General features: G+C 43.9%; 1 protein-coding gene and 1 long non-coding RNA gene across 10 annotated transcripts in view; one reads left to right on the top strand and one right to left on the bottom strand.

The window, feature by feature from the left end:
* Positions 1-22,079, bottom strand: part of tnk2b (tyrosine kinase, non-receptor, 2b) — a 173,447-nt gene that overhangs the window by 19,038 nt on the left and 132,330 nt on the right. For all 9 annotated transcript variants that reach the window (XM_090181791.1, XM_021612735.3, XM_090181793.1 and 6 more), the window contains 6 exons: positions 4,885-5,133; positions 3,614-3,766; positions 2,557-2,840; positions 2,029-2,155; positions 1,798-1,944; positions 1,150-1,244 (listed from right to left, as the gene is read on the bottom strand). In XM_090181791.1, the coding sequence (XP_090037917.1) occupies positions 1,150-1,244; positions 1,798-1,944; positions 2,029-2,155; positions 2,557-2,840; positions 3,614-3,766; positions 4,885-5,133 (1,055 nt within the window). The remainder of the gene's footprint in view (positions 1-1,149; positions 1,245-1,797; positions 1,945-2,028; positions 2,156-2,556; positions 2,841-3,613; positions 3,767-4,884; positions 5,134-22,079) is intronic.
* Positions 455-21,463, top strand: LOC149981676 (uncharacterized). The gene is made up of 3 exons (XR_016482411.1): positions 455-544; positions 694-784; positions 21,323-21,463. It is a non-coding gene; the product is annotated as an uncharacterized LOC149981676 (long non-coding RNA).

The following is a 22,079-nucleotide window of genomic DNA, read 5'->3' as shown; positions in this document are numbered from 1 at the left end:
ACCACAAGCAGGCATATAAACATATAGACATAAAAATAGGCAATAACAAACTATAACAAAACGGTTCTCCCCACTCGTTTTAGTAAAAAGCTGAGGGATGGAGCTGGGGAAACGTAACCACTCTCGGATTAATAGAGGGAGCTATGGATGCAAGGACTGACCTTCCATGATATCACAACTATAGTTTTAACCATGTTTTGAGGCTATATAGTGTTTGTTTACATTTACTTTGTTTACAAACATTGGAGATAAACAAGCTGATATTTTGGGTTCTGATGGGGTACGACTGTTGAACTAAAAATGTATGAAAAAAAAGTATGTAGCAACTGCTGTTTGCCCCTTTAATGTTCTTTATTATGTAATGTGTTGTGCTTTGTGTGGACCCCAGGAAAAGCAGTTGCTACTTCAGCAACAGCTGATGGTGATCCTAATAAAATATTAATATTATACACACAGGCAGGTTGGATAAGCAGTTGTGAAACCTGGTGCGAACCGCTGTACACCTGATTTATGGCTAGACTCGGGTCGAGAACCTCTTGGTAAGGTAAGTCAATAAATGTCCCCTCTCTCTCTTTCCTTTCTAACCCCTCTATTGATCTCATCCGCTATCCCTCTCATCCTTTCTTTTCCACTATCTCCCACTTTCTCTCTCTCTCCCTTTCTCTCCCTCTTTCCCTCCTCCTCTCTTTCTAGCCTGTACCTAGGGAACCCCATGGACCCACCAGATGTCTTGGGGTTGGACCTCAACGCTGCCCGGCCTACTCCGCTACCAGGAGAGCTAAAAGTGAGTGTCCCATTCCTAAACAACCTACTAGGCTAAAGTATTGTCTTTTGTGGTTTATCTTTTTTGTGGTTGAGCTCCCTCTTATTCTGTCTTTTCTAAACTTGACTGTTTACACAATGAGTCCAATCTGACTTGTACTCGTCCCTTTTTGCTCTTTATTTGTTTGTCCGTCTCCGTGGTTGTACTTTATTTATTTCATTCTCTCGCCCTCGTCTTCTTCTCTTTCACACACGCATACACCCACTAACACAGACACACTCCCAAAGGCATGCAAGAAGTTGCAGACACATGCACATACACAAGCATGCATAGAAAAACACAATGACAGAATATGGATTTACAGGACATTAGTTGATCACACATACCTGCCCTCAATGATGGTGATCACGTCATTGACCTGAATCTGAAGCTTGTCGGACTCTTCAAAGTCCTGCAGCGCGCACATGTCTGTTGGCATGGTCTGGAATGGAACGGACACACACATACATACGCACACAAACACCAAGTTTGAGAACGTTTAACTAACACTACACCCCAACAGTGGGGCACAAGGCATAAAAATGTAGTCATTTGGGCCCAAAATCTACATTGAGTTTTTCCCCAAAAAAACTTCCATTGACATCAGTTAAGCGCGAACATCAAGTTAGGATTCCTCAGTTGGTAATGCCCATACAGTAGAAAATTCACTAGGTGGGGCTATAGGTCCATTTAACACATGAAGGTTGTGTATTCAATCTCAAACGTAAACATTGAAAATAGACTTGCAGACAACTAACACTGGTTTAACACTGATGTACCCCCCACACGGCAGGGTAGCCTAGTGGTTAGAGTGTTGGACTAGTAACCGAAAGGTTGCAAGTTCAAATCCCTGAGCTGACAAGGTCCAATTGGTCGTTCTGCCCCTGAACAGGCAGTTCACTGTTCCTAGGCTGCCATTGAAAATAAGAATTTTCTGACTTGCCAAGTAAAAAAAACAAAAAAACAACAACACACACACACAGGGAAGTGGGTACCTCGAGCAGGAACTCCCTGAGGGCGACAAAGGTGGGCCTGTCATCAGGTTTCTGGGCCCAGCACTGCAGCATGACGTTGTAGATGTCCTGCGGACAGTCCTCTGGCTTGGGTAGACGCTCACCCCCCTTGTCAATCTTGTGTAAGATCTGAAACACATACACAAAATACTTAAATTGAACCATTGACATAAAATATTAGTATTTTTATTTTGTGTGTGTGTATGCGTGTACCTGGCTGCCATTGAGGCCCAGCCAGGGCTCCTGTCCGTGGGTATACATCTCCCACAGCGTCACCCCGAACATCCAGGTGTCTGTGGCGTGGGAGAATGTCCGCGTCTTCAGGCTCTCCGGGGCACACCTGGAGGTGGAGGACACGCACAGCAAACACACACAGCAAACACACCTTAAGAAGGTGATGAGAAGGTGGAAAAAACACACACAAAACACAACACACACTATGCATAGCCACATCAGGGGCTTATTCCCCAGGGCACAATGTTGTAGAATGTTCATATAAAAAAGACTTTACTTAGAACAAACATGTCTCATGCATGTAAAATAACAGAATCATGTCAGCTCTATTCGTGGCAATTTATCTGCAACGTCAGACAACGTTTGCCTACTGAATGTGGCCCTGATAACACCGACACACAAATACACGCCAACCTTTCCTCCTCCGGTGGCAACACACACACTCCCTTTCCCACTGCACTCTCCCCCTCAACCACCACCACCACCCCCTTTCCTCATCCCACTCACCACGCGAACGGCACCTTGCGGTGCTCCTGCATGACGTAGTGTTCGTGGTTGTTGGGCAGCGCCCGCATCAGACCGAAGTCGCCAATCTTTACCCTCTGAGCCGACGCCAGCAGGATGTTGCGGGCGGCCAGGTCACGGTGGATGAAGCGCCGCTGCTCTAGGTAGGCCATGCCGCACGCCACCTGCACGGCGTACTGGCACAGCATGTGGATGAGGATGGGGCCCTGCGGCCGAACGCAGCGCAGGCGCTCCAGGAGGGAGCCAAGCGGGGCTAGTTCGGTCACCTGGAGAAGGAGGGTGTGTTGTTAGTGCTGGGCTGGAACAAAACTGTAATGTCTGTGAGCTCCCAAGAGTTTAGAGCAGTGTTTCCCAAACCTCTTCTCGAGTACCTCCAGGTATTTGATTTATTCCTGAGCTAACACACAAAATTCCACCAATGAAGGGCTTGTTGACTGATTGAATCTGCTACCAGTCTGGCAATACGCAAAATAAGTAGAACAGCTGGTGGTACTTTAAGAGAGGTTTGGGAAACCCTGCTTTACAGGGAGTGGGGCTGAGGAGAGTGCCGGGGGAGGGGTAAGGAGGTGACAACAATAACATTATTGGTCGACTCCAAACACAATGTACTCCACATCAATACAAAATAATACTGAGGAAGTACTGGGAGGTAATGACGCAGAGATGAAAAGAACAGAGCGTCATCAGCCCTTATTTTTGTCCTTTGTCTCAATCGCTCTGTCGGGTGTGGACCGGAGGCCTTGAGATTCTGCCCTTGATATTATTTAAAGGGTTCACACAGTTTGTAAACTTGACATTGTCTGCACTTATGAACAGTATAGGTTTTGAGTGTAAGCTGGTGGTGCTGCTATTTAGGCATGTACACAAGCATGTACAAAAAGCAAAACAAAGAAAAGCAAAGCAGCTGGAAAGATATCGCCCCGTGTCAACTGTCATGGGTGAAGAAGGTGCATTTTGTATCCATGATCCTTTGCAAATGTAATCTGATTTGGGGACTCAAATTAAGTATTTAACATGTGTTGTGTGTGCCCGCCCATACCATCTTCATGGGTTGTGTGAGCACCACTCCGTACAGCCTGATGAGGTTCTGGTGGTCCAGGGAGTGCATGGCATTGACCTCGCAGATGAAGTCGTCCAACGCCTCCGGCTGGCTCAGCATGTCTGTCTTCAGACACTTGACCGCTACAGTCAACTGGAGAGAAAGATGGGAGACCATGTTAGCAAAATGCGAAATCAAAATCCAAAGGGAAAGCTATTGATAGCCAGTTGCACTTACTAACAGTCTGGAGGCCGCAGAACAGTCTTAAACAAGGAGACAATAGAGCACCAGGTTGCACTTCCTGAACAAGATGATTTTTTACTTTATTGTTTGTTGTACAAGTTGGCCTGCCCTACACGCTAATCTAAATGCTGTTAAGGACAGCGGCAACTTGCTGAAATTATGAGGTAAATTATTCTAAATTATGCAGTAGGATATAAAAGACGGGAATGGAGGTCCTACTACAGCATAACATAGGAGATCAGCTGATCTTATTCCCATTAGATTGGTGGTTAGCCACTGGACTAGATGTTCTATGGCCCTCAAATTCAAATCTGGACCTCAAAGCCAGTTCCACTGCTTATTTTCATTCTTCCCCTCAAAATCAGGGAGTGATTGAGACCTGGGTCACCATGTAGGTGCAATTAATTATCAGATAGAACAGAAAATAAGCAGGCTCCGGACCTCAGAGGGTAAGATTTGAATACCCCTGTTCTTAAATGTTTTGTAAACTATTCCCTTGGATACCGTTCTGTTGTGACACTGCACCTGGCTTTACTATTTCCATCTGGCCATGTTGTGGTCACTGCTGGAGAGTGTTTGGACAAGATTCTCTCTTCATCACTCCCTTGCTCCTTCCCTCTCTCAAGGTCAAATCTATAGGGGTTAGTGGTCAAGGGTTTGACCAGAACAGATGTTGAAGGGAGGGTGTTTTGGTCATTTTTTCACACGCTGTCAACTTTGAACCCACTGAACCCACTGATACTTTGTTTCCCAGGGTGATCATGAGGGACTTTTATATCCTATTCCCTCTCTTCCTCTGTCTTTCTATCCTGATCCCTACTACTGTATAGATCAAGCATTCCATAAGTGTTCCAGAAGCACGTGTGTTATTAGGTGTGTCTAGATGGGACCCTGTTTTCTAAACGGAGGCCTATAGGAGTACGATGCAGACAAATACCTCTCCCACTACCAGCCTTTCCAACACACATACACACACACAAACAGTACAGTACCCACACACTACACTCCCACACCCCAGTCCCTCTCACCACTTTCCCGGCGGGCGTGAACCACTCGCCCCTCTTGACCACCCCGAAGGAGCCGTCGCCGAGCTTCTCGAAGAGAGCAAGGTCCTTCTCGCTGATCAGACAGGTGAGGGCCTGGTGCTGGGGGGGCTGGGACAGGGACTGAGGACCCCCCTCATCCGCTGGGGGTGGCGTGGGGGACAGCTTGCGGAAGGAGGTGGTGGGCGCCGCCTGCTGGAAGTCCCCGCCATCCGGACGCTTCACACTGAACACCTGGAGAAAGAGAAGAGAGGGAAAGAGAGTGTTAATACAACATGAACAAAAATATGTGCTCCACTCTTACTAAATTCTGTAAATGAGTCTTTGGGTGCTCTAGCCCAGGAGTTATCCTCCACAGGATCAGTGTCCCAAAATCGGGACAGTTGCTGCTCAATATGCGATATGTGACTAGAATGGTGTTGTAAACAACAGGCAACTTTCCAGGATAGACATGTCTTATATCGTCAGAAAGCTTAAAATTACTGTTCATCTAACTGCAGTGTCCAATTTACAGTCGCTATTACAGCGAAGAAATACCATGCCATTGTTTGAAGATAATGCACAACAAAACACTTATCAAGGCAACTGGTTCGATACATTCACCTCTGACAGTAAATAATCTACTTATATTCAGTAATCTTGCTCTGATTTGTCATCCTGAGGGTCCCAGAGATATAATGTAGCATAGATTTGTTTGATAAAATCCATTTCTATATCCTAACCCGATCCATGTTGTATACAGCGTTTTGAGTGAATTCCAACTCTTCCAACAAAATGAAATCAAAAAATTGGCAAAACATTGTTTAACCCGGTTATGTTCAGTTTCTGTGCAATCCTCAGACACTCTAGAAGGCAACCAAACTTGTTTAATCATTCTACATTACGTATTGGCTACACAACACTTCAAATTAGCCCATGAAGGTCAGCCATTATTACGTACCAATGAGTCGAGCGGTGTTCACTCTATTGACAGTGTTCACTTGGTCCAATGACCACCTATCGTTTTGTGCTCATAGCTAGCTAGCTAGCCAATGATCTGGGCTTTCCAGAAGTATGTGAACACCCTTTGTACGACAAACATCCATCATGCTAGAGCTGTGCGCAACAGTTTCATTTTCATGTGAAAGGACACCTAAAAAGTAACTTACTGGGCTGGGAATCCTGTGAGGTGAAAAGATACAAGTGTTATTCACAGAATTAAGGATAGACTTCTCCTTAATGCAACCGCTGTGTCAGATTTCAAAAAAACTTTATGGAAAAAGCACACCATGCAACAATCTGAGTACGGCGCTCAGAGACCAAACCAGCCAAAGAAATATACGCCATGTTGTGGAGTCAACATTAGTCAGAAATAGCATTATAAATATTCACTTACCTTTGATGATCTTCATCAGAATGCACTCCCAGTTCCACAATAAATGTTTGATTTGTTCGATAAAGTTAATAATTTATGTCCAAATTCCTCCTTGTTGTTAGCGCGTTCAGCCCTAGGTCCAGACAAAAAGTCAAAAAGTTCCGTTACAGTCCGTAGAAACATGTCAAACGATGTATAGAATTAATCTTTAGGATGTTTTTAACATATATCTTAATAATCTCAATAAAGTTCCAATCGGAGAATTCCTTTGTCTGTAGAAAAGCAATGGAACGCGAGCTACCTCTCAAGTGAACGAGCGTCGCGAGCTTGTGGCACTCTGCCAGACCACTGACTGACTCAAAGAGCCCTTATGAGCCACTCCTTTACAGTAGAAGCCTCAAACAAGTTTCTAAAGACTGTTGACATTCAGTGGAAGCCATAGGAAGTGCAATTTGAAAAACTACAAACCTCAGATTTTCTACTTCCTGATTGGATTTTTCTCAGGTTTTCGCCTGTCATATGACTTCTGTTATACTCACAGACATCATTCAAACAGTTTTAGAAACTTCAGAGTGTTTTCTATCCAAATTACTAATATGCATATATTAGCAACTGGGGCTGAGTAGCAGGCAGTTTACTCTGGGCATGTTTTTCATCCAAATGTGAAAATGCTGCCCCCTATCCCAAACAGTTTAACAAATGACTATAGAAGGAGGACGCATCTTTACCCCATGCGGACTGTTCAGGTGGCAAATAGCATGAAAACACAACAAAACAAAAATCTGACTCCCTATGTTCAAAGCTCAAACCAATAATTCCTTCTATGGCTTTATCGATAATTTACATTTTATATGCTTTATATGCATATCAGACTTTATACATATTCCCACTCCCCCAGAGTCCCTGCGGGCTTTCCCATGAGTCTGTCTGTTATGTCCATACCATACATACCCTTCAATATCAATAGTTTCTTGCCGACGCAAATGCGTTTAATTTATTGAGATAATGTCTCGATTTAAGGATTTTAGTATTATTATTCGTAATTTATTGTTCAATGAAGTCCATCCGTTAACATTCCAATGTTCTATTGAAATCAAATCTCGTATGGGATGGGAAGCCTCTCAATATTTAGTATGTCTGTCCACCCCATGTCCTTGTCCACGTGGTCCTTCTGGTTGATCTCGTTTCATGACCCGTCTGCTTCCCATGACAAAATAGTCCTTTCCTCCTGGTATGTTCAGTTGTATAAGGTGATCGATGTGGGACTTGGCTGATCGAAGGAAGACTTTGTTATAATCAGGATGGTTTCGCAGCTTTCGTTTTTTCCGTAACAGAGCCCCTTTCTCCTCCACAGACCGACACTCCACCTTCACAACCCAGAGACCTTTACCTTTCTCCCTCATCCTCTCAACTGCAATCACCTCTGTTTCGCAGCCTAGGCCTACTGATATCAACTGGTTCACTTTAGAGATTAGGTCCTCGTTTTCATCAGCTGGCAGTCCTGCCACTATGATAGACACGTCTTGGTCTAACTTTGTTGTTTTCGCAGCGCCTATTCTCCCAGATTCTAGGAATTCTACACGGGACTCCAGACTAGTGGTCGACCGATTATGATTTTTCAAAGCCGATACCGATTATCGGAGGACCAAAAAAGCCGATACCGATCAATCGATTTAATTTTTAAAATTTGTAACAACGACAACAATACTGAATAAACACTTATTTTAACTTAATATAATACATCAATAAAATTAATTTAGCCTCAAATAAAATTAAACATTTTCAATTTGGTTTAAATAATGCAAAAACAAAGTGTTGGAGAAGAAAGTAAAAGTGCAATATGTGCCATGTAAAAAAGCTAACGTTTAAGTGCAATGTAATCAGGTGGTTAGAGCGTTGGACTAGTTAACTGTAAGGTTGCAGGATCGACTCCCCCGAGCTGACAAGGTAAACATCTGTCATTCTGCCCCTGAACAAGGCCGTCATTGAAAATAAGAATGTGTTCTTAACTGACTTGCCTAGTTAAATAAATTATAAATAAAGGTGTAAAAAAATATATATATATTTTTTTAAATTGGCCAAATCGGTGTTCAAAAATACCAATTTCCGATTGTTATGAAAACTTGAAATCGGCCCTAATTAATCGGCCATTCCGATTAATCGGTCGACCTCTACTCCAGACGTCCAACTTCAAGAGGTATGTGGTCTTGTAGATGCTTATTATTATTCTCGAGTCAGGAAAGTTGTATGATCATCATGAATGGCTTTCTCCAAAGATGTACGTAAGCTTTCAACTTTACTATTCATTCCTTTTTCAATACTCAGCTTCATTTTGTCCCTATTTTTTTTCAATTTTTGTACATAGACTCCTTATCTCCGTCTTGAGATTAGCCATGCTATTGGCACTTTCTTCTTTGATAAATTCAGCTCCATACTTTTCTCACAACTGCATAGATTTCTACCGGAGTCCATATGTTTTTAACGGTTAAGTGTTTCTGTTAATGCTGTTCAAGGTAACGTTAGATAGCCAGCTAAATGTAATGCAAGTATGTCTACTGACTGTCTTTCACCCTCACGGGATTCAGACTTCAGCTACCAACATTTATGATTCGATCTCTATGTTTTAAACTTTGAAAACATTTAATTAAAAAAAGTTTTAAATAGTTTGGTCCCATAAAGAAGCAGCAGCGTTTTTCACTATGTGCACCTGTTAATTGAAATGCATTCCAGGTGACTCATGAAGCTCATGAAGCTTGAAGCTTGTTGAGAAAGCCAAAGAAAGCCAAAGCTGTCATCAAGTGTGCAAAGCTGTCATCAAGGCAAAGGGTGGCTACTATGAAGAATATCATTGTTTAACAATTTATTGGTTATTACATGATTCCATATGTGTTATTTCATAGTTTTGATGTCTTTGATATTATTCTACAATGTAGAAAATAAAAAAAAATCTCTTGAATGAGTAGGTGTTCAGACTTTTGACTGGTACTGTATATGTTTATAGGCATGTGCTGTGTATTTGATGTATTGATGAGGGGCTCACCCCCTGATAAAATAAAGGTTAACTTCTTGACGCTACCCATCCCTGTTGCAGGATCATTTTCGTCAGCAACCACTGAATAGCATAGTGCCACAGTCAAATAATATTACTAAAAAATATTCATATTCATGAAATCACAAGTGCAATATTGCAAAACACAGCTTAGCCTTTTGTTAATCCACCTGTCGTCTCAGATTTTGAAATTATGCTTTACAGCGAAAGCAATCCAAGTGTTTGTGTAAGTTTATCGATAGCCTATCATAGCATTATGTACACTTAGCATCAGGAAGCTTGGTCACGTAAATCAGAAAAGCAATCAAATTAACCGTTTACCTTTGATGATCTTCGGATGTTTTCACTCACGAGACTCCCAGTTACACAACAAATGTTCCTTTTATTGCATAAAGATTATTTTTATACCCAAAATACCTCCGTTTGTTTGTTGCGTTAGGTTCAGAAATACACAGGAAAGAGCAGTCACGACAACGCAGACGGAAATTCCAAATAGTCTCCATAATGTCCAGAGAAACATGTCAAAAGTTTTTTATAATCATTCCTCAGGTTGTTTTCAAAATATATATTCAATAATATATCAACCGAGTGTGTAGGTTTTTCAATAACCATGGGTGGAACAATGGCCGCTTTACTCTGTAGCGCAAAACTCACTCTGAGAGCCCCCACCGATCCACTTGATCTTTCACGCTCATTTTTCAAAATAAAAGCCTGAAACTATGTCTAAAGACTGTTGACACCTTAGGGAAGCCATAGAAAAAGGAATCTGGTTGATATCCTTTTAAATGGAGGATAGGCATGCATAGGAACAGAAGGGTTTCAAAATAAGAGGCACTTCCTGATTGGATTTTCCTAAGGTTTTCGCCTGCAATATCAGTTATGTTATACTGACAGACAATATTTTTACAGTTTTGAAAACTTTAGAGTGTTTTCTATCCCAATCTGACAATTATATGCATATTCTAGTTTCTGGGGCTGAGAAATAGGCTGTTTCAAATTGGTACGTTCTTTAGCCAAAAACAAAAATACTGCCCCCTACATGCAAAAGGTTAAATAAAATAAGTAATAGTAAACTTGAGTTCTAACTGGATTATAAAAAATCTTCAATAGTGGTAGAGACTGACTCAGATGACCTCTGGGAGCCAACTCCAAAGAGACCACATTCAAGTCCTCCATCCCCCACTCATTCAAACATAGGAACTGATTCCTCCAGTCTGATCCCTGCTGCTGTCTCTGGCTCCACACCCACCCCGCCCAGCCATCTAGAGGTGTGAACAGACCAACCCAGAAGTGGAGGAGGGCCAGTGCAACAGCAGTGACTATCACCAAAAGAGAGGACTGTTGGCACACTGTGCTAGAGGATGCTGTGGAGCCATTTCTACCAACATATTAACCTAAAAGGCAGCCAGGACCTCAGCTGGACATGACTGGAAAGTACAGCCCCCTTCCTTCATCTTTTCCAGATGTTTTTATCCTTGTAAGTTCTTGGTTCGCTGGTGTCTAACACCAGCAAGTATGGGGCTAAGAAGCAAGTAGGCAAGAAAGAGGCATGGAAGACCATTTCCATCCAATTACTATACTGTCACATCTCACTGCTCATTTACATGGGGCTTGTGAAGTTGAAATACCTGAAGGACTACTGGAGAAGCTGAAGACTACCAACTGCCTTTCCCCACCACTGTCATGTCTTCTAACAGGTTTCTGACTATTTCATGGGCACTTCATATCAGTGACTCACAAGCTGACAGTGACACTGAGAAGAAGAGAGGCACAGCCAGCTTTGATAGACTCTGCAAAATCAAACCTCTCTACTCCAGCATTGTTGAGGCCTGCAAGACCCATTTTCAGCCCGCCCAGAACCTGTCCATAGATGAGGATGGTAGTCTTAAAGGCTAGAATTGGTCTGAAACAATATATGCGTAACAAGCCAACAATATGGGGTTACAAACTGTTTGTTTTGGCCGAATTCTGTGTGCCTACACTTGGAATGTCCTTGTTTACGATGGGAAATTAATCTCAGCCACGGGTAATGGACTTAGTTATGATTCCATTATGGAAATATTGGATTTTACACTGCTGGGGATGGGCTACAAACTGTTTGTGGATAAGTTTTACACAAGCCTTAATCTGATTTAGCAGTGCTGGCCATCTTTTCCATACAAGTGAGAATCATTTGTTGTTCACCATTAAGATATACACTCACCAGCCAGAGTTCCCGAAAATTGATGGCTCCTACAGACAGTGAGTCTGTAGCCGTGGCTTGCTATATAAAGCAGGCAGACATGCATTGAGGCATGTAGTTACTGGTCGATTGAACGTTAGAATGGGCAAAATGAGTAACCTAAGCAACTTTGAGTGTGGTATGATCGTCAGTGCCTGGCGCACCAGATCCATTATCTCAGAAACAGCTGCCCTCCTGGGCTTTTCAAGTGCAACAGTGTCTATCTAGCATTTACAGGGAATGGAGCAACAAACAAAAAACATCCAGTCAGCGGAGGTCAAGTGGGTGAAAACAGATCGTGAGAGAGGTCGAAGGAGAATGGCAAGAATCGTGCAAGCTAACAGGAGGGACACAGTAAAACAGTGACGTGCAGAATGGAATCTCGGAACACACAACTCGTCGATCCTTGTCACAGACGGGCTATTGCAGCAGACGGGTTCCACTCCTATCAGATAAAAACAAGAAGGGGCTCCAGTGGGCCGACACTGGACAATTGAGAAGTGGAAAAATATTTTCTGGAACATGACAGCAAGTTCAGTTTACCTGAGTGGACTGCGCAGTCCCCAGACCTCAACCCAATAGAGTATCTATGGGATGAGATAGAATGGGCTGTTCGTAGCATAAATGTACCGCTGTCCAATCTACAGCAATTAGCTGAGGCCATCGCATCAGCATGGACCATCGTTTCCGACACCTTGTAGAATGCCCCGATGAAATCTGGCTGTTCTGGAGGAAAAGGGGGGTCCAGCTTGGTACTAGATGTACCTAGTGTATATTCATATGGAACAGTCACAAAAGACAACACCAGGTTTAACTTTAGTGGACAGCCAAGGTATTACTTTATTTGTATTTTATTATTAAAGCAGGGAGTCCCATTGAGAACAACTTCGTTTTTTACAAGGCAGCCCTGCACTTTGACCATCCAGCGCCGACAGAGATGGCTGCCTCGCTTCACGTTCTTAGGAAACAATGCAGTATTTTTATGTATTATTTCTTAGACTGTTACCCCAGGAAATCTTAAGTATTATTACATACAGCTGAGAGGAACTATTGGATATAAGTCAACTTACCAACATTACAACCAGGAATACGACTTTCCCGAAGCGGATCCTCTGTTTGGTCCACCACCCAGGACAATGGATCAGATCCCAGAAGGCGACCCCAAAACAGCGGAGCCGCAGAAGGGGCAGACGGAGTGGTCTTCTGCTCAGGCTCCGTAGACGGACACATCGCCCACCGCTCCCGAGTATACTACTTGCCAATGTCCAGTCTCTTGACAACAAGGTAGACGAAAACCGAGCAATGGTTGCCTCCCAGAGAGACATCAGAGATTGTAACATTCTCTGTTTCAGGAAAACATGGCTCGCTCAGGATAAGTTGTCAGTGTCTGTACAGCCACCTGGTTTCTTCACGCATCGCGCTGACTGAAACAAACATCTCTCTGGTAAGAAGAAGGGCGGGGTGTATGCCTTATGATTAACGAAACATGGTGTGATCATAACAACATACAGGAACTCAAGTCTTTTTGTTCACCTGACCAAGAATTCCTTACAATCAAATGCTGACCGCATTATCTACCAAGAGAATTCTCTTCGATTATAAGCACAGTCGTGTATATACCCCCCCAAGCAGACACCTCGACGGCCCTGAAAGAACTTCATTGGACTAAGTAAAGTGGAAACCACATATCCTGAGGCTGCATTTATTGTAGTTGGGGATTTTAACAAGGCTAATCTGAAAACAAGACTCCCTAAATTTTTATCAGCATATCGAAAGCGCGACCCGAGATGGAAAAATTCTGGATCATTGTTACTCTAACTTCCACGACGCATACAAAGCCCTCCCTCGCCCTCCTTCGGCAAATATGACCACGACTCCATTTAGTTGCTTCCAGTCTATAGACAGAAACTAAAACAGGAAACACCCATGCTCAGCCTTCTCCTGTACTACCTGTTCACCCATGACTGCGTGGCCATGCACGCCTCCAACTCAATCATCAAGTTTGCAGACGAAATGACAGTGGTAGGCTTGATTACCAACAACGACTAGACGGCCTACAGGCAGGAGGTGAGGGCCCTCTGAGTGTGGTGTCAGGAAAATAACCTCACACTCAACGTCAACAAAACAAAGGAGATGATCGTGGACTTCAGGAAACAGCAGAGGGAGCAGCCCCCTATCCACATCGATGTGACAGTAGTGGAGAAGGTGGTAAGTTTTAAGTTCGTCGGCGTACACATCAAACAAACTGAAATGGTCCACCCACACAGACAGCGTGGTGAAGAAGATGCAACAGCGCCTCTTCAACCTCAGGAGGATGAAGAAATTTGGCTAGTCACCGAAACCCGAAAAACCCTGACAAACTTTTACAGATGAACAATCGAGAGCATCCTGTCGGGCTGTATCACCGCCTGGTACGGCAACTGCTCCGCCCACAACCGCAAGGCTCTCCAGAGGGTTGTGAGGTCTGTACAACGCATCACCGGGGGCAAACTACATGCCCTCCAGGACACCTACACCAACCGATGTCACAGGAAGGCCAAAAAGATCATCAAGGACAACAACCACTCGAGCCACTGCCTGTTCACCCCGCTATCATCCAGAAGGGGAGGTCAGTACAGGTGCATCAAAGCTGGGACTGAGAGACTGAAAAACAGATTCTATCTAAAGGCCATCACTAACATTGAGTGGCTGTTGCCAACATACTGACTCAAATCTCTAGCCACTTTAATAATAAAAAATTGGATGTAATAAATGTATCACTTGTCACTTTAAACAATGCCACTTTATTTAATGTTTAGATAACCTACATTACTCATCTCATATGTATATACTGTACTCTATACCATCTACTGCATCTTGCCTATGCCGTTCGGCCATCCATATATTTATATGTACATATTCTTATTCATTCCTTTACACTTGTGGTAGTTGGTAGTTGTAAGGTAGTTGTTGTGAAATTGGTAGATTACTTGTTAGATATTACTGCATGGTCGGAACTAGAAGCACAAGCATTTCGCATTAACATCTGCTAACCATTTGTATGTGACCAATAAAATATGATTTGGTTTTTATTTAGTTGTACAGTATTCAAAGAAGGAGAGTAACATTGGTTGTCTGTGTGGAGGCACGGTGGTAGGACCGCCTCATCTAGTTGAGTTGAGATAACATGTCTTTCAACTCTAACGTTCATTGAGCTATCTGCTGAGGCACTTTGTAAAGGGGAGACACGGGCTTGTGCTGTGTAGAGGGGGAAGTGGGCCTGATATTGCCTTCCCTCTTTCCGTCTCCCCCATTTCTGTCTCTGTATCACGATCCCCCCACCCATCTCCCTCTATCTCGTTTCTTCCTCTCCCTAGCCCTCTCCCCAGCCCCAGTTGTGTGAAGGGTTATTCTCCTCACTCTCTTTTCTCTCTTCACTCCCTCCCCTTCTTCCCCCTGCCAGCCAGTGTGTGTGTGCTGTAGCAGGTGTGTGTTGAGGAGAGCCAGGGCTCAATTATGTCCAGCGCCCCGCGGTCGGCTCACTTGGCCAGGGGTGCCACAGCAGGGAGGGTGCAGAGTGATCCCTAGCCTGTTATCTTGATTTGGGGGGTGGTGTGGGCAGGGGTGTATGCATATCCACACACACGCACTTGTACAACTAACCTTGTGGGGACACACAATTCAGTCCCATTCAAAATCCTATATTCCCTAACCCCTAACACGAAACCTAACCCTAACCCGTACTCTCACCCTAACCTTAACCCCAAAACCTAAACTTAACCCTAACTCCTAACACTAACCCTAACACTAACCCTAAAACTGACCCTCCTAACCCTTATTGTAATTCTAACCCTAACACTAATTTAAATGATAACCCTACAAAAAAAACTAGAAATAGCATTTGACCTCACGGAGACTAATAAAATGTCCCCAGTTAGTCACATTTTTGTTTTTGTTTGTTTACTATTCTTGTGGAGAATAGTTAAACACATCCACAAACAATAGTGCCACAAACATGAACCAACACACAATTACTACACACACACACACGCATTAACACAAATACACGAGCGTGCACGCAAGACACATGGATGAAATCAAAACTCAGACACACATTAGTTAACACAGAATTAACAAACACACATGCACACACAAAATTCTATATTCCCCAATAACTCCACAATGTTCCATTATCTTTATGAGAGGAAGAAGGAAACTTGAAAATTGGCTTAAGAGCAGGCAACAGGCGTCAGGGTAGCCTAGTGGTTAGAGCGTTGGACTAGTAACCGGAAGGTTGCGAGTTCAAACCCCCGAGCTGACAAGGTACAAATCTGTCGTTCTGCCCCTGAACAGGCAGTTAACCCACTGTTCCCAGGCCGTCATTGAAAATAAGAATTTGTTCTTAACTGACTTGCCTGGTTAAATAAAGGTAAAATAAAAAAATAAGCCTGGTTTATTTCTAGGTTCTGGCCTTTCTAGGGAGTTTTTCCTAGCCACCGTACTTCTGCATTGTTTGGGGTTTTAGGCTGGGTTTCTGTACAGCACTTTGTGACATCAGCTGATGTAAGAAGGGCTTTATAAATACATTTGATTGATTGAACAAGGCAAGAATTAGACTGCCGATCGGAAGAGCATTCGTTAGAGCACCCTATTAGATTAAAGCCTTGGACTTGGTTAAAGTGGAGGCAGGGGCTGAAGTCTTAGGTAGCAGGGAGGCCCAGTGTCAGTGAGTAGGAACAAAAATCAAGCCCCTTTCCTCCGTGTTTAAAGCTGGAGTTGGACATTACTGGCTGAGGGGATTTTTACAGCTCCACATGTCTGTGGTGTGGTGTGTGTATCAATGAGTCTTCTTCAGTGTGTGCGTGTATGTCTCGGTGGTGAGTCTGGTGTTCTAAATGGGGGATGGGACAGTTTTTTAAATAGTGAAGATGGAAGACCAGCACACAACCCTAAACGAACCACACACACAGATAGCCGTACACACAAACAAACACTCCGAGCCCTCCCCCACACACACACACAAACACAGTCAGTGGCTGAGGAGGCAGATTATTTGGACGGGTGGTTGGTGCCAGAAGCGGAAACACACACGTGTAATTTTAGAAAGCTATCATCTCCTCAGCCTGGCTGCATTCTGGCTGGAGCGGCCAACACTGCAGTCTGCATCCCAGAGGCCTGCAGCTCCCTACTACTAGACATCAGAGAGTGACATGGCAGTGAGTAAGTGTGTGTGTGTGTGTGTGTGTGTGTGTGTGTGTGTGTGTGTGTGTGTGTGTGTGTGTGGTTATTCAGCAGACAGTTTGGGGTACAGTTCAGAGGTATAGCCGACTCAGGGGTCATATGCAAACTCAATTGACAACGATAGAGTCAGCCAAGCTGAATGTGTGCATGCATTAGTATGTGTGCACTGTAAGTTTGTGAGCATACTAGAGTCTGTCCGTCTCTATGCGTTCTGTGTACACTGAGTGTACAACACATTAAGAACACGTGCTCTTTCCAAGACATAGAATGACCAGGTGAATCCATGTGAAAGCAATGATCCCTTATTGATGTCACTTGTTAAATCTGTTTCAATCAGTGTGGATGAAGGGGAGGGGACAGGTTAAATAAGGATTTTTAAGCATTGAGACAATTGAGACATGGATTGTGTATGTGTGCCCTTTAAAATATTTAAGTGTCTCGAACATGGTATCCTCTGACACCGCCTGGTATATAGGTCCTGGATGGCAGGAAGCTTGGCCCCAGTGATGTACTGGGCCGTACGTACTACCCTCTGTAACACCTTACAGTCGGATGTCGAGCAGCTACCATACCAGGTGGTGATGCAACCGGTCAGGATGCTCTGGATGGAGCAGCTGTATAACTTTTTGAGGATCCCATGCCAAATCCCATGCCCCCTCTCCTGAGGGGGAAATGGTGTTGTCAAGCCCTCATCACTAGTGTCTTGGTGTGTTTGGACCATGATAGTTTGTTGGTGATGTGGATACCAAGGAACTTGAAACTCTCGACCCGCTCCACTATAGCCCCGTCGATGTGAATGCGGGCATATTCGGACCTCCTTTTCCTGTAGTACACAATCAGCTCCTTTGTCTTGCTCACATTTCGTTGTTGTCCTGGCAACCCTGGTGGGGTGCTCTCATCTCATCTACCAACATAGACAGGGCTCTAACTCCTCTAGCTCCACAATGAAATAGGGTGCAGGCCAGGCAGCAGGCTGTTAGCCAGCCTGCCACTAGCACAGTCAGTGTAGTCAGCTCAGCTATCCCCATTGAGACCGTGTCTGTGCCTCGACCTAGGATGGGCAAAACTAAACATGGCGGTGTTCGCCTTAGAAATCTCACAAGGATAAAGACCTCCTCCATTCCTGCCATTATTGAAAGAGATTGTGATACCTCACATCTCAAAATAGGGCTACTTAATGTTAGATCCCTCACTTCAAAGGCAGTTATAGTCAATGAACTAATCACTGATCATAATCTTGATGTGATTAGCCTGACTGAAACATGGCTTAAGCCTGATGAATTTATTGTGTTAAATGAGGCCTCACCTCCTGGTTACACTAGTGACCATATCCCCCGTGCATCCCGCAAAGGCGGAGGTGTTGCTAATTTTTACGATAGCGAATTTCAATTTACACACCGAAAAAATATGTTTTCGTCTTTTGAGCTTCTAGTCATGAAACGTATGCCGCCTACTCAATCATTTTTTATAGCTACTGTTTACAGGCCTCCTGGGCCATATACAGCGTTCCTCACTGAGTTCCCTGAATTCCTATCGGACCTTCTAGTCATAGCAGATCATTTTCACATTTTTGGTGATTTTAATATTCACATGGAAAAGTCCACAGACCCACTCCAAAGGCTTTTGGAGCCATCATCGACTCATTGGGTTTGGTCCAACATGTCTCTGGACCTACTCACTGTCACAGTCATACTCTGGTCCCAAGGAATAAATGTTGTAGATCTTAATGTTTTTCCTCATAATCCTGGACTATCGGACCACCATTTTATTACATTTGCAATCGCAACAAATAATCTGCTCAGACCCCAACCAAGGAGCATCAAACGTTGTGCTATAAATTCTCAGACAACCCAAAGATTCCTTGATGCCCTTCCAGACTCCCTCTGCCTACCCAAGGACGTCAGAGAACAAAAATCAGTTAACCACCTAACTGAGGAATTCAATTTAACCTTGCGCAATACCCTGGATGCAGTTGCACCCCTAAAAACCAAAAACATGTGTCATTATAAACTAGCTCCCTGGTATATAGAAAATACATGAGCTCTGAAGCAAGCTTCCAGAAAATTGGAACGGAAATGGCGCTACACCAAACTGGAAGTCTTCCGACTAGCTTGGAAAGACAGTACCGTGGAGTATCGAAGAGCCCTCACTGCTGCTCGATCATCCTATTTTTCCAATTGAGGAAAATGAGAACAATCCGAAATGTATTTTTGATACTGTCGCAAAACTAACTGAAAAGCAGCATTCCCCAAGAGAGGATGGAGTTCACTTCAGCAGTAAGAAATTAATTAACTTCTTTAAGGAAAAGATCATGATCATTAGAAAGCAAATTACGGACTCCTCTTTAAATCTGCATATTCCTCCAAAGCTCAGTTGTCCTGAGTCTGCACAACTCTGCCAGGACCTAGGATCAAGAGAGACGCTCAAGTGTTTTAGTACTATATCTCTTGACACAATGATGAAAATAATCATGACCTCTAAACCTTCAAGCTGCATACTGGACCCTATTCCAACTAAACTACTGAAATAGCTGCTTCCTGTGCTTGGTTTAGAGGTCATTATTATTTTCATCATTGTCAAGAGATATAGTACTAAAACACTTGAACATAATAAACGGCTCTCTATCCACCGGATGTGTACCAAACTCACTAAAAGTGGCAGTAATAAAGCCTCTCTTGAAAAAGCCAAACCTTGACCCAGAAACTATAACAAACTATCGGCTTATATCGAATCTTCCATTACTCTCAAAGAGTTTAGAAAAAGCTGTTGCCCAGCAACTCACTTCCTTCCTGAAGACAAACAATGTATATGAAATGCTTCAGTCTGGTTTTAGACCCCATCATAGCACCGAGACTGCACTTGTGAATGTGGTAAATGACCTTTTAATGGTATCAGACTGAGGTTTTGCATCTGTCATCGTGCTCCTAGACCTTTGTGCTCTTTTGATACCATCGATCACCACATTCTTTTGGAGAGATTGGAAACCCAAATTGGTCTACACGGACAAGTTCTGGTCTGGTTTAGATCTTATCTGTCAGAAAGATATCAGTTTGTCTCTGTGAATGGTTTGTCCTCTGACAAATCAAATGTACATTTTGATGCTCCTCAAGGTTCTGTTTTAGGACCACTATTGTTTTCACTATATATTTTACCTCTTGGGGATGTCATTCGAAAACATAATGTTAACTTTCATTGCTATGCGGATGACACAAGGCTGTACATTTCAATGAAACATGGTGAAGCCCCAAAATTGCCCTCACTAGAAGCCTGTGTTTCAGACATAAGGAAGTGGATGGCAGCAAACATTCTACTTTTAAACTCGGGAAAAACAGAGATGCTTGTTCTAGGTCCCAAGAAACAAAGAGATCTTCTGTTGAATCTGACAATTAATCTTGACGGTTGTACAGTCGTCTCAAATAAAACTGTGAAGGACCTCGGCGTTACTCTGGACCCTGATCTCTCTTTTGACAAACATATCAAGACTGTTTCAAGGACATCTTTTTTCCATCTACGTAACATTGCAAAAACCAGAAGATTTCTGTCCAAAAATTATGCAGAAAAATGTATCCATGCTTTTGTTACTTCTAGGTTAGACTACTGCAATGCTCTACTTTCCGGCTACCCGGAGAAAGCACTAAATAAACGTCAGTTAGTGCTAACTACGGCTGCTAAAATCCTGACTAGAACCAAAAAATGTGATCCTTTACTCCAGTGCTAGCCTCCCTACACTGGCTTACTGTTAAGGCAAGGGCTGATTTCAAGGTTTTACTGCTAACCTACAAAGCATTACATGGGCTTGCTCCTACCTATCTTTCCGTTTGGTCCTGCCGTAAATACTACACGTACGCTACGGTCACAAGACGCAGGCCTCCTAATTGTCCCTAGAATTTCTAAGCAAACAGCTGGAGGCAGGGCTTTCTCCTATAGAGCTAACTTTTTATGGAATGGTCTGCCTACCTATGTGAGACGCAGACTCGGTCTCAACCTTTAAGTCTTTACTGAAGACTCATCTCTTCAGTGGGTCATATGATTGAGTGTAGTCTGGCCCAGGAGTGTGAAGGTGAACGGAAAGGCTCTGGAGCAACGAACCGCCCTTGCTGTCTCTGCCTGGCCGGTTCCCCTCTCTCCACAGTGACTCAGCCCCTATTACAGGGGCTGAGTCACTGGCTTACTGGGGTGCATCACTTGAGTGGGTTGAGTCACTGACGTGATCTTCCTGTCTGGGTTGGCGCCCCCCCCTTGGGTTGTGCCGTGGCGAAGATCTTTGTGGGCTATACTCAGCCTTGTCTCAGGATGGTAAGTTGGTGGTTGAAGATATCCCTCTAGTGGTGTGGGGGCTGTGCTTTGGCAAAGTGGGTGGGGTTATATCCTACCTGTTTGGCCCTGTCCGGGGGTATCATCAGATGGGGCCACAGTGTCTCCTGACCCTGTCTCATCCTCCAGTATTTATGCTGCAGTAGTTTATGTGTCGGGGAGCTAGGGTCAGTCAGTTATATCTGGAGAACTTCTCCTGTCTTATCCGGTGTCCAGTGTGAATTTAAGTATGCTCTCTCTAATTCTCTCTTTCTCTCTCTCGGAGGACCTGAGCCCTAGGACCATGCCTCAGGACTACCTGGGATGATGACTCCTTGCTGTCCCCAGTCCACCTGGCCGTGCTGCTGCTCCAGTTTCAACTGTGTTGCCTGCGGCTATGGAACCCTGACATCTTCACCAGATGTGCTACCTGTCCCAGACCTGCTGTTTTAAACTCTCTAGAGACAGCAGGAGCGGTAGAGATACTCTTAATGATCGGCTATGAAAAGCCAACTGACATTTACTCCTGAGGTGCTGACTTGCTGCACCCTCGACAACTACTGTGATTGTTATTATTTGACCATGCTGGTCATTTATGAACATTTGAACATCTTGGCCATGTTCTATTATAATCTCCACCCAGCACAGACAGAAGAGGACTGGCCACCCCTCATAGCCTGGTTCCTCTCTAGGTTTCTTCCTAGGTTTTGGCCTTTCTAGGGAGTTTTTCCTAGCCACCGTGCTTCTACACCTGCATTGCTTGCTGTTTGGGGTTTTAGGCTGGGTTTCTGTACAGCACTTTGAGATATCAGCTGATGTAAGAAGGGCTATATAAATGAATGGGATTTGAACACACTGCCAGGTCTCCGACCACCTCCCTATAGGCTGTCTAATCGTTGTCGGTGATCAGGCCTACTATTGTCGTGTCATCAGAAAACTTAATGGTGGTGTTGGCGTCGTGCTTGGCCACGCATTCGTGGGTGAACAGGGAGTACAGGAGGGGACTAAGCATGCACAGCTATTTTGGCAGTTACCTGTACATG

Source organism: Oncorhynchus mykiss, chromosome 8 (genome assembly GCF_057628025.1).
Source record: "Oncorhynchus mykiss isolate SJ-2025 chromosome 8, ASM5762802v1, whole genome shotgun sequence".
NCBI classification, from domain to species: domain Eukaryota; kingdom Metazoa; phylum Chordata; class Actinopteri; order Salmoniformes; family Salmonidae; genus Oncorhynchus; species Oncorhynchus mykiss.
This window is presented reverse-complemented; position numbering and strand designations above follow the sequence as displayed.